General features: G+C 38.5%; 1 protein-coding gene across 1 annotated transcript in view; it reads left to right on the top strand.

Moving 5' to 3' along the window:
* The window catches only part of LOC102440557 (serine/threonine-protein kinase DCLK1), a 518,233-nt gene that overhangs the window by 254,155 nt on the left and 252,347 nt on the right, over positions 1–11,731 (top strand). The window contains exon 4 of the mRNA XM_006083624.3: positions 11,013–11,112. Within this exon, the coding sequence (XP_006083686.2) occupies positions 11,013–11,112 (100 nt within the window). The remainder of the gene's footprint in view (positions 1–11,012; positions 11,113–11,731) is intronic.

Below are 11,731 nucleotides of genomic sequence, written 5' to 3'. Positions count from 1 at the left end.
CTGGATTTTTTTTTAAACCGGGGGTTTTAACCTGGGCGCACTTAGAATCACCTGGGAATCTTTTTAAAATCCTGATTTCTGGGTCTCATCCTCTGGAAATTCTGTTTCTTTGTTATGGGGTGGGGCCACAGCATTAGTAACAAAGAAACAGAATTTCCGGAGGATGAGGCCCAGAAATCAGGATTTTAAAAAGATTCCCAGGTGATTCTAATGTGCAGCCAAGGTTGAGAGCCACTGTTTTAAACAAAGATACAATCATTTCTTTTTGGTAAAAAGTATCTCGTTAATGTGTGGATAACAGAACATTTAAGCCTTTTTTATTTTAAGAATGAGAAATTATAAATAAAGATTTTTAAAAGAAAATTAAAACTGAAAAGATATGTCATACTCGAGAATTCCACTATTCCAATAAGTGGACTGAATTTCTTGGCTTTTATTTTTGCAATTGTTTGTTTAAAAAGACAATAGTAAAATATTTTATTTTCTAAACATCTTGAGAGACACCTGATGAAGTCATAATGACTGTGGCTCCGAACAAAAGAGGACCTGACTGCAAAGATATCCCGTGTTTTGTTGGTAGAGGGCGCTCTTGTAAAGAAAATATTGCCCTGTGGGCACTGCTGAAATCTTGCCCAGCTCCCTGACATCAGCGTCACCATGGAGATCTCATTACAATGAGAGGGAATGGATTCCACAGTCCTGCTTCAGAAATAGCAGATGCTATTATTGCTTTTGTTTGAATCTCTGCCCTTGCAGAGCAACGCAAACCGGAAGTCAGAGGAGAGGAAGTCCATATTTGTCTCTGTGTTTTTATTTCTTCCTGTAAGCAACTTAGTCTCCCAGGAGGAGTGTGTGTAATGACAAGTTAAATGGAAAATATGTAAATTCAGATTTCAAGTAAGGAGAGTCAGAACACTGAATATAGTGTGTTTTATTTTGGTTTTGAGTCAAAGAATTAAATTTTCATTAAAAAATTTATTAGACATTTTTTACTATAAACTATTACAATGGTTTCATTAACTGAAATTTATAATACACAAACATAAGTTTCTATGTATTTGAATAGACTTGTTTTTCTGCAGCTTAATAATTAAGAATCTGAATTTAAATTCTAACTGGCTTGGTTTCAAATTCCTACTACCTCTGTTTATTCTGGGTAAATTTTTTAATCTGTAAAATAGGGATAGTAATTACATCAAACTATTGCCAAATAGAGTCTGTCTTCTTCATAGCAGAGAGGATTAGATGTAGTGATGTATATTACTATTTTTATTGCTATATCACACCATAAGAATTTTCATCTTTTCTTTATATCTTCATCATATAATTATTGTGGTAAAACATATGAGAACTAATACAGAAATTATCACTAACAGAAATTAAGTAACATAAGTATTATAATGATTATGGAAAATCTAGGTTCAGAACCCAGGTATTTTGATCTCCTTTCAAGGGCTTTTTTCATCACATCTGGCAATTCTAATCAACCCTGTTTTTTGAGATACAGTGGGTATGGCATTATGCTAAGCACTATCAGAGATAAACTCTGATGCAGTAAATGGGATGTTTTTATATGGAGTTAGATTTCCTATAATAATCATAGCAGCAGTTAGAATTGAAAATTGATAGATTATTAAGCATTGCAGGCCATAAACTGATTACCTCCTTTATGAAATACATATAATATGTATAATTTTTTTCTAATGTAGGAGCATTTTGACAGAAGACAGTTTTCTTAGAGGAATACAAATCTCTGGGTTCCAAAAAAACTAAAAGTTGGTGACAAATCCCAAGAGGCCCTGAGTAAAGACAATGGTTCATAGGACTCTATATACCTGTGGGAGCAGGTGAACCTACTTGCAAATGATTTTCACAGCATCCTTTTGGTGGAAGCCTAATAAAAATCAGAAGCATGACCAGCTTCATGTTAGTAACTTCTTCCAGCTTTGCACCAATTCCCTGATACTAATTCAAAGTATGTTTTTCACCAAAATAATATATACTAATAAAATCTCTCTTCCCAAAGTGAGAAGGGTCACCCATAGACTACATTCTCTCCACATCTACTTAGGAAAGAAGCCTTTGGTACAGTGCCTAGGAACTACATACTATGTTTTTTAAATTTTTTGTTTATAGAGGCATACCTCATTTTATTGTGCTTCATAGGGGCTGTGTTTTTTATAAATTGAAGGCAAGATCCTCCACCAGCAAAAAGGTTGCAACTCGCTTTATTGCGGTGGTCTAGAACTGAATCCGCAATGTCTCCAAGGTGTGCCTGTGTTAGGTATGCATTTGATTTATATTGATTTTGAAGTAAAAATACATTTGGGCTAATAAAAAATAGCTAAAATTTATTGAGGACTTATTATCTTCTGACTCCTGATCTTAACTCATCTAATCTTTAAAACAGTTGATATGATACACTGAGGAACAAATCAATTAACATGTAAGTGGTCAAATTGGCTTAATTAAGAACCTAGGCTTTGGCAACAAGGCTGTGCTCTTGTGAAATGGTGCCAGATAAGATGTCTCTGTTTTGTGTAAGAACCATACCCAATAGGAGACACTGTCTCTGCCTGTACTAAATTTAGGATCTTTTTAAAAAATATGACATGTTTCAAGATCGCTGACTGGGGCTTCCTGACTTGCCCAATTCAGTGGTGGTGGCAGAGAAAGGGCTGCAACTCATCCAACTGCCTTCAAGCTTGTGACAAAACCACTGGAAGCTAATACATAGTACTCTGCTGAATTACTAATTCACAGCAGTATGATAGGAATTCTTTGGAGTGTGAGTCTGTACACATATACACTAGAAAAAAATAGGTTAAGGATAAGGGCAGTTGTATTTTCAAGGCCTAGCACAGTGGCTGGCAAATAATAGGTGTTCAATAAACATTTATTGAATGATCACTAAGGGTTCACAGCAAAGGTGAGTCACTTTGTATTAGAGTGGATAGAGAAGATAAGGCTTGAATCTTCAAGTGAGCTTTGAGTTAGAGCAAGAATTTCAATAGGCAAAGAGTTAGGTAGGAGAGGACACCTAATGGGGAAAAAATCATACCAAAAACCACACTAGTAGGAAAGAACAGCCTTTTTTTCTGAAAAGAATAAGTCAAGAAGATAAGTTGGAGTTCTCTCTTTTCTCAAACTTGATATCTGTGTCTTTGCAAATTTTGATGGATGCTTCCAACATGTGTGCAGAGATTTAATAAAAGAATAGGTTAACTGTCACTATCTCTTTGTAGCAAGAAGCATGTTTGTGTTTTTTCTTAAATGTTTATATTGATTTTATAGAGAGGGGAAAGGAGAGGGAGAGTGAGAGAAAGGGAACATTGATGAGCTGCCTCCTGCATGATCCCTACTGTGGATTGAGCCTGAAAGCTGGGCATGTGCCCTGACCTGGAATCAAACCAGCAACCTCTTGGTGCATGGGACAGTGCTCAACCAACTGAGCCACACTGGCCAGGGAAGAGCATGTTTTTTCTTTATCCATAAATGGAACTTTTTTGAAAGCTGGTTATCATATTTAATTGTGAGAATCTGAAATTTAAAAGGAATAACACTGCATAGATAAGTAAAAATCAGATCATTATTCAAAACACTGTTTTACATTTCTCTACCTTTTCTAATCCTTTGATATCAGAAAGTACAGTAATGCCTAAGGCAGTGGTTCTCAACCTTCCTAATGCCGCAACCCTTTAATATAGTTCCTCATGTTGTGGTGACCCCCAACCATAAAATTATTTTCGTTGCTACTCCATAACTGTAATTTTGCTACTGTTATGAATCGTAATGTAAATATCTGATATGCAGGATGTATTTTCATTGTCCGCGACCCACAGGTTGAGAACTGCTGGTAAGGGAAAATTCACAAATTATAATTGGCCTAGGACAGTGATTTTAAACCTTTTTCATCTCATGGCACACATAAACTAATTACTAAAATTCTGCAGTACACCAAAAAATGTATATCGTTTGCCAATCTGATACACAATAATAGGTATAATATTTTAATCCTCACCTGAAGATATGTTTTTTTAAAAAAATATCTTTATTGTTGAGAGTATTGCAGATGTTCCCTTCTTTGACCTCCCCCCCTTGACCTCTTCCACCCAGATCCCACGCCACCCCAGGCCTTCACCCTATTGTTTGTGTCCATGTGTAATGGACATAAGCATATAAGTTCTTTGGTTAACCTCTTCCTGACTCCTTCTCCACTTCCCTCTGAGATTCATCAGTCTGTTCCATGTTTCCATACCTTGGGCTCTGTTTTATTCATCAGGGTTTTTTTTGTTCATTAGATTCCTTGTTCATTTATTTTGATATTCAATTGTTGATAGATATGTATTCATTGCCATTTTATTGTTCATAATTTTTATCTTTTTTTATCTTTTTCTTCTTAAAGAATACCCTTCAACATTTCATGTAATACTGGTTAGATAGATAGTGATGAACTCCATTAGCTTTTTCTTGTCTGTGAAGCTCTTTATTTGACTTAAATTCTAAATGATAGCTTTGCTGGATAGAGTAATCTTGGTTATATGTCCTTGCTTTTCATCACTTTCAATATTTCTTGCCACTCTCTTCTGGCCTGCAAAGTTTCTGTTGAGAAATCAGCTGCCAGCTGTATGGGTGCTCCCTTGTAGCTAACTAACTGCTTTTCTCTTGCTGCTTTTAAGATTCTCTCTTTGTCTTTAACCTTTGGCATTTTAATTATGATGTGTCTTGGTGCAGGCCTCTTTGGGTTCCTCATGTTGGGGACTCTCTGGGTTTCCTGGACTTGTATGTCTATTTCTTTCACCAGTTGGGGAAGTTTTCTGTCATTATTTCTTCAAATAGGGTTTCAATATCTTGCTCTTTTTCTTCTCCTTCCTGCACCCCCATGATACAAATGCTGGTACACTTGAAGTTGTCCCGAGACTCCTTACACTATGTTCATATTTTTGAATTCTATTTTATTTTTGCTCTTCTGATTGGGTGTTTTTTGGCTTCCTCATATTCCAAATTACTGATTTGATTCTTGGCATCCTCTACTCCACTGTTGATTCCCTGTAAACTGTTCTTCATTTCAGTTAGTGTATTCTTCATTTCTGACTAGTCCTTTTTCATGTCTTTGATGTTCTCACTAATTTTCTTGAAATTGTCACAAAGTACCTTAACATTCCCACTAAGTTCCTTGAAGCTCTCATTAAGATCCTTGAGCATCCTTATAACCATAGTTTTGAACTCTATAGCTAGCACTTTGTTTGCTTCCATTTCATTTAGGTTTTTTTGTGTGTGTGTGTGTTTTGTTTGTTTGTTTTTAGATTTCTTCTCTCTTTCATTTGTGACATGTTTCTTTGTCTCTGCATTTTGCCTGCTTCCCTGTGTTTGTTTCTATGTATTAGGTAGAGCTGATATGTCTCCTGAAATTGGTAGAGTGGCTTTGTGTAGTAAGTGTCCTGTAGGGTCCAGTGACTCAACCTCCCCAGTCACCTGAGCTTGGCACTCTAGCTGCACCCCTGTGTGGGCTGTGTGCACTGTCCTGTTGTAGTTGAGCCTTGATTGCTGTTGTTGTCACTGGGAGGCATTGACCTCCATGCCAACTGGCTGTGAGGACCAGTTGCCACTACAGTGGAAGAGTTGCTGTGCAGAAGACACCCCTATGGAGCAGGACTTGCTTCAGTGGGGCTTTGGTGCTCACTGAATCCACCCCTTGAGTGTGTTGTTCATGGATACAGTAGAGTTGTAATCTAGTGTGGTCTGAAGCTGTCCACCAGGTGTACTGGCTCTAGGGCCTCTTGGGAGGTGCAAAGTCAGCCACTGCCTGTGCTCTGCCTGGGACCACCTGGCATGAGCTACAGAGCACTCTACAGATGACTGCAACCTGTGTTGGGCTTAGAGATGCCCAAGAGAGTCCAAGCTGTGAATCTTGGCAAGCTGCTGCTAGTGCCAGGCCTGGGGCCACTTATAGAGAGGTAGGAGACACATGCATCTAGCTGCTGCTTGTTTGAGAGATTTTAGGAAAGTCTGAAGCCTGAGCCAGAACAGGCCATTCATATGTAAAAGACACTGCAAACAACTTGGGTGGAGCTGAAAATTGGGGGGATGGGATCTCAGGGAATCACTAGGGTGGGAAGAACTGTGTGGGCCAGGTTGATGGGGACTCAGTCATCTCTGTAGTGGGGGAGTCCCAGCCTTTTTGGCTAGGAGAAAGTTGCTCTAAAGTCCTTGCCCTGATACCAGAAAATTTAGTTCCTTCCCACATGTCCCTGGATTCTTTCAAGCTGCTGACACAGTGCTGGAGCCCAGAAGGAGTGAGTCCAAGTAGGTCCATATGCTGGATATTTAAGAGAAACTTCCTGGGACTCCAGTAGTCTCTGTGTCACTCAGCCACAATCACCACTGGTTTTTATAGCTCAAAGTTACGGGAACTTCTCTTCCTGGCTCAGGAACAGTGGGTTGAGGGGTCTGGTGTGGGGCTGGGACCCTTTCCTCCTCCCTGGAGGCCTCCTTAACTAAGATATCCCTCCTGATTAAAAACACACCACAAGTGGGTGTCAGACCAGCCATTCCACACCTCCACCCTTCCTTCCAGTCTCAATGTGCTTCTTTACTTCTCTAGTTTCAATATTTCCATTCAGCCAGATTTTTGGCAGTTCTACATGATAGTTGTTTTGTATTTTAGTTGTAATTTTGATGTGGTTGTGGGAGAATCCGAGTACCAGCATTAACCTATGCTGACATCTTGGTTCCCCCACTGAGGATATGTTTATTATTGATTTTAAAGAGGAAGGGAGAGAGAAAAGGAGAGAAACATCAATGTGAGAGAGAAACATCTATCAGTTGCCTCCAGTATGTACCCCAACCAGGGACTGAACCCACAACCTACCAAGGTATGTGCCTTGACCAGGAATCAAACCCTAAACCTTTGGTGTACAGGACGATGCTCCAACCAACTGAGCAACACAGCCAGGGCAAAATAGGTATAATTTTTATTCATTCACATGATGGCTATTGTGTTGGCTATTGTCATTTTTTTTTTTGACAATCTAAGGGAAAAGAAGTCAGTGCCCTGACTAAATAGTCAGGTATTGCATGTTTTAAAAATCCTTGCAGCACACCAGTGTGCTGGAGAAAATGGTTATAAGTGCTTCTCTGTGATTCTTTTTTGTTACACTATAGCTACCTTTAGTGTATAGTGAATACAGTATAGCTACCTTTAGATCAATGACAGAGTGAGTATAGATAACTGAAGTGCACAGATTATTCTAAATCCTTCTTTATTGTAAACTTGTGTTGAAGGCACTTCTGCTATCAAGTCTTTTACCAAGGCTTCTAACAAGGAGTTTTATAAATTTGAATTTCATCTACTGACCATACCCACTTTCTCTAGTGGGAGGTTGTGAGCAGAGAAATTGCTAAATGATACCAGAGCAGAGAACACAGAAAACATCACAGTTTCTGATAGTTCAACAAATTCTTTGATTTCAGTCACTGAACATTGAGAGGTAAATGAATACATGTTGCTTGAGACTGAAATGACTTTTCCTTATTGTTTTGTACTGGGTAATGACAGTTACTTTTCCTTAGCAATCACCACATTTCTTTTATGTTCTTGGAATCCTGGATTTGGAAGCAACATCAGAAGTTCATTATGTTTCATTTCCCACTTTCCAACAGAATTATAACTAAACTGTCCAAGCTGGATGGTTGTCTATTCTGTTCTTTGTTTGGAGGATGGTCATTGGTACATGTTGGAAAGCAGTTGGCTGACAACCTGCTTATGCGAGTTATAGTCTTGATAATACAGGGTGGGGCAAAAGTAGGCTTACAATTTTTTGTATGGAAAATAATCCTATATAATAAAAGGCTAATATGCAAATCGACCGAACAGTGGAACGACCAGTTGCTATGATGTGCACTGACCACCAGGGGGTAGATGCTCAATGCAGGAGCTGAACCATGGTGATCAGTACACTCCCACAGCAGGGAGCACCTCTCAGCCAGAAGCTGGGCTCATGGCTGGCAAGTGCAGTGGTGGTGGCGGGAGCCTCTTCCACCTCCACAGCAGTGCTAAGGATGTCTGTCTGCTGGTTTAGGCAGTTGGACATCCTCTGAGGGCTCCCAGACTGCAAGAGGGCTCAGGCTGAGCTGAGCCCTCCCCAAGTGCATGAATTTTGTGCACCGGGCCTCTAGTATAATCTGTAATAATAAAAGTGTAATATGCTAATTAGACTGGACATCCTTCCAGACGTCCTTCCAGATGACCTTCCAGACGAAGCTGGGGCTGCGAGGGAAGCCCGGATCCCGGGTGCCAGAAGGAAGCCTTGGTCCCAGGTGCCAGAGGGAAGCCGGTGCCGGCAGCCGGGGGAAGGAAGGCCTATTCTTACATGAATTTTATGCATCAGGCCTCAGTAATAATAATACAAGAATAAACTCTGTTTTGTGTACTCACAACTAAAAATCTACTTTTTTGTTGTTGGTAATCCCCCGAGGATATTTTTCCACTGATTTTTAGAGAGAGTGGAAAGGACTCTCTCTAACATCGATGTGAGAGAGAAAGATTGATCTGAGACACATCAATTGGTTGCCACCCACATACTCTCTGACCAGGGCTAGGGATCGAGCCGGCAAATGAGGTACGTGCCCTTGACAAGAATTGAACCTGGGACAGTTTAGTCTATTGACCAACATTCTATCCACTTAGCCAAACTGGCTAGGGCTGTAAATCTACTTTTGATCCACCCTGTATTATTTGTTCACTTAGCAGTAGCATAGAACACGCACACATATATGAATGTAATCTGCTTAGCAATCTGATGTTCTAAAATGCAAGTGATGAGAATACATAGAAAGAAAGGACAATTTCCTTTTGAAAACAATACTTTTCATCTATCAGAAATTTGTCATCAAATGTTTGGCACAGAGCCTGGCACAGAGTAGGCCCATTATAAATGTTTGCATTAGTAAAAACAACACAAAAAAACAAACAGCTAGAGAAATAATGCTGCCTACGAGGAGAGTGGGTAACTGTTCTTTGCTTTGTGTATTCCCAGAGTTCTTTTCACCTATGGTTGCTGTATGAGAAAAGAGTTCTGGAATCAAATAATTTTGGAAAATACTGGATCTTTCTGTCTCCTTTTTGGAGTTGTGATGTACATTAGCACATTAAGCATTTTCAGAAGTCACCTGTCTATATCTGATAAACTCAGTATTTCCCAAGTCTATTTGCACAGAAACTATTAACAACCCACACTTTAGGAAATATGCTCTTTAGGGTTAATTGTTCACAGTTTTTTGCCTGAGGGAATGACTATGTCTTACTCATTTTCTATGTACATTCTATATGCTAACTAGTATATACAGGGACAATACAGATTATGCAGGTAGAATGAAAATGGCCTGTATGAGGTTGGATAAGATGACACCAACACTGACCAAGAAAGCTGGGTAGGGGAGCTGTGTCTTGAATGTAAAGATGAACAGGGTCATGGTTGGAATCAGAATGAAAGAGAGTGGTAAAATAGACAGTAAGTTCTGAATGCAAAGAACATGTTTTTAACCTGAGCATAAGATTGGAGCTTCTGACACTGCTATTGAAGACCCTCAGTCCATCTTCCTTGATAATTACAATGTCCCTCTTAAGTCACCTATGTTGTCAAGCCTTACAGACAGAGTAAGCACTGACGGCCAAGGTAGTACCTCATTCATACTTAATGCTTATTATCAAATTGTTATAGAAATTTCATTCTTAAAACTACAGCCAAGTGATTATTTGGAAATAAGAGATTAATTGGAAAAACTATCTGGAACCTACACATATTTGCATTTAGGGACTTTAAATAATGTTTTGTTCTCCCACCTTACTACTGTAAGTCTTATAGCTCCTGGATGTGTCAGGGTAGTGTCACCAAGGATTGACAAAGAGTGGAACCCCAGAGAGACCCTGCAAATGAAACTACAAACAAGGGAGGACCTAATAGTAAACACAGGCCAAAAACTCTAACACCCCAGGAAGGTTTGACTATGGTTCTCAGATATCCAAGGGAAATGCTATTAGAAAGTCTGTTTCCTACAGGTCTGAATGTGTGCCTCTCATTGGCTGCTTTAGGATTTACTCCAAATGGTCACAGGAAATTGAAATGAGATAGAAATCAGCAGTGTTTACAGTGCCTTGTGTTGGCATTATACACATTGTGAACAAAATAGTACATCGCATATCCAAAGACAGAGATCAGTATGCTTGAAATTATTCATTTTGACCACATTTACTTGAAAAATGGCATTTAGCTCTCAAAGTTATTGAAGAATTGTAGGTTGAATAACTATCAAAAGGTTGTTTAAAACTTTCCTTTTACATGACTATGAGAAGTTGGACAACATGAGCATTTTAAAGTTGAGCATAGCTTGAGTAATGGGCATACAGTTATCTTCGTCTGCATATCTAAATCTCAGTAATAACTGTCTTTTTTCTATTATTTTTCTATTATTATGAAGGGTTACATTTTTGTCTCAACTAGATGTAGAAGGGGTCTAAAGGATATAATTATATTCATGTTATGATACAGCTATTTTTCTTCTGTTGTCACCCCAGTGAACATCATGTACATATTATGGCATCAGTTACTAAAAAACATATTTGTTGCTGAAATCATATGCTGACTTTTATTGCTATCAAGGAATATTATATTCAGAAGGAAAAAAAGGGTGCTCCTTTTCCACATGTTGCTGCATTCTCTCTATTATAAAAATAAAGGGATATTACCTCTGAGCCTATTGATACATCAAGTAATAAATGTGACAGTTAATAGTTCTATTTTCCTTACCCCATCTTCCTGCACAACTGCAACATAACATGTTTCTTACTAGTAACAGATGCTGGAGACCTTCCTTTGAAATTCCTGTGGAGAAGCTGCCCTGTTGATTGCATTAGACAGGAAGTGGTTTCATGCAGATGTTGACTTGCTGGTGCATTGTAGTAATTGCTGTTCTGCTGACCCCTTGCTGAGTGCAATGCTTTTCTCTTGTAGGTGATGTGCCTTCAGGACTTTTTTGGTGACGATGACATTTTTATTGCATGTGGACCAGAGAAGTTCCGTTACCAGGATGATTTCTTGCTAGATGAAAGTGGTAAGGAAAAAAAAAAAGTTCAAAACCAGGGGAAATTTGAGGCAGCTTTCCAAAATGAGCTGCACCAGGCCAAGATCATGTCAACTCTAAAGCTACCAAATCAGTTTCAGATCCTCATCCAGTATGTCTTTTCCATATCTTGAATTTCTTTGATTTTTTATATAGAAAACAGATGAAATGATAATTGGAAAGGTTACATAATTTAGAAGGGTCAATGATGAATGGCTAATTTATAACCACTTAATAACTAAAATGATGTTCTATAAAAATCATGGTGTGGATTTCTACATTTTAACTGTATATTTTCCTCAAAATTTATATTTGAGATATTTATAATCATAAAATTATTGAGTATGTTTCTAGGCTTGTCTTTCAGGTGACTTCCTTTAGTTCCTAACTAGGAAAGTGACTTGGTGCCCCCCTTTTTTTTAACATTTCAGAAGTTTATGTCATCACCATCTGCGAGGGTTGAAAAAAAAAGAGTAGTGTGGCTTACTTCTATTAAAAATGAAATGTAAAAAAGGGACCGTTGATAAACAGGGAAAGACACATCTTAGGAAATGAATATCCAAGGTTGTGACTCAAGAATGATGTTTTTTTTAGTATTATAAATCATCTC

The sequence above is a fragment of the Myotis lucifugus genome, unplaced genomic scaffold (assembly GCF_000147115.1).
Source record: "Myotis lucifugus unplaced genomic scaffold, Myoluc2.0 scaffold_7, whole genome shotgun sequence".
Lineage (NCBI taxonomy): Eukaryota > Metazoa > Chordata > Mammalia > Chiroptera > Vespertilionidae > Myotis > Myotis lucifugus.
Note: the sequence above shows the minus strand (reverse complement) of the source record. Positions and strands in the feature narration are given on the sequence as shown.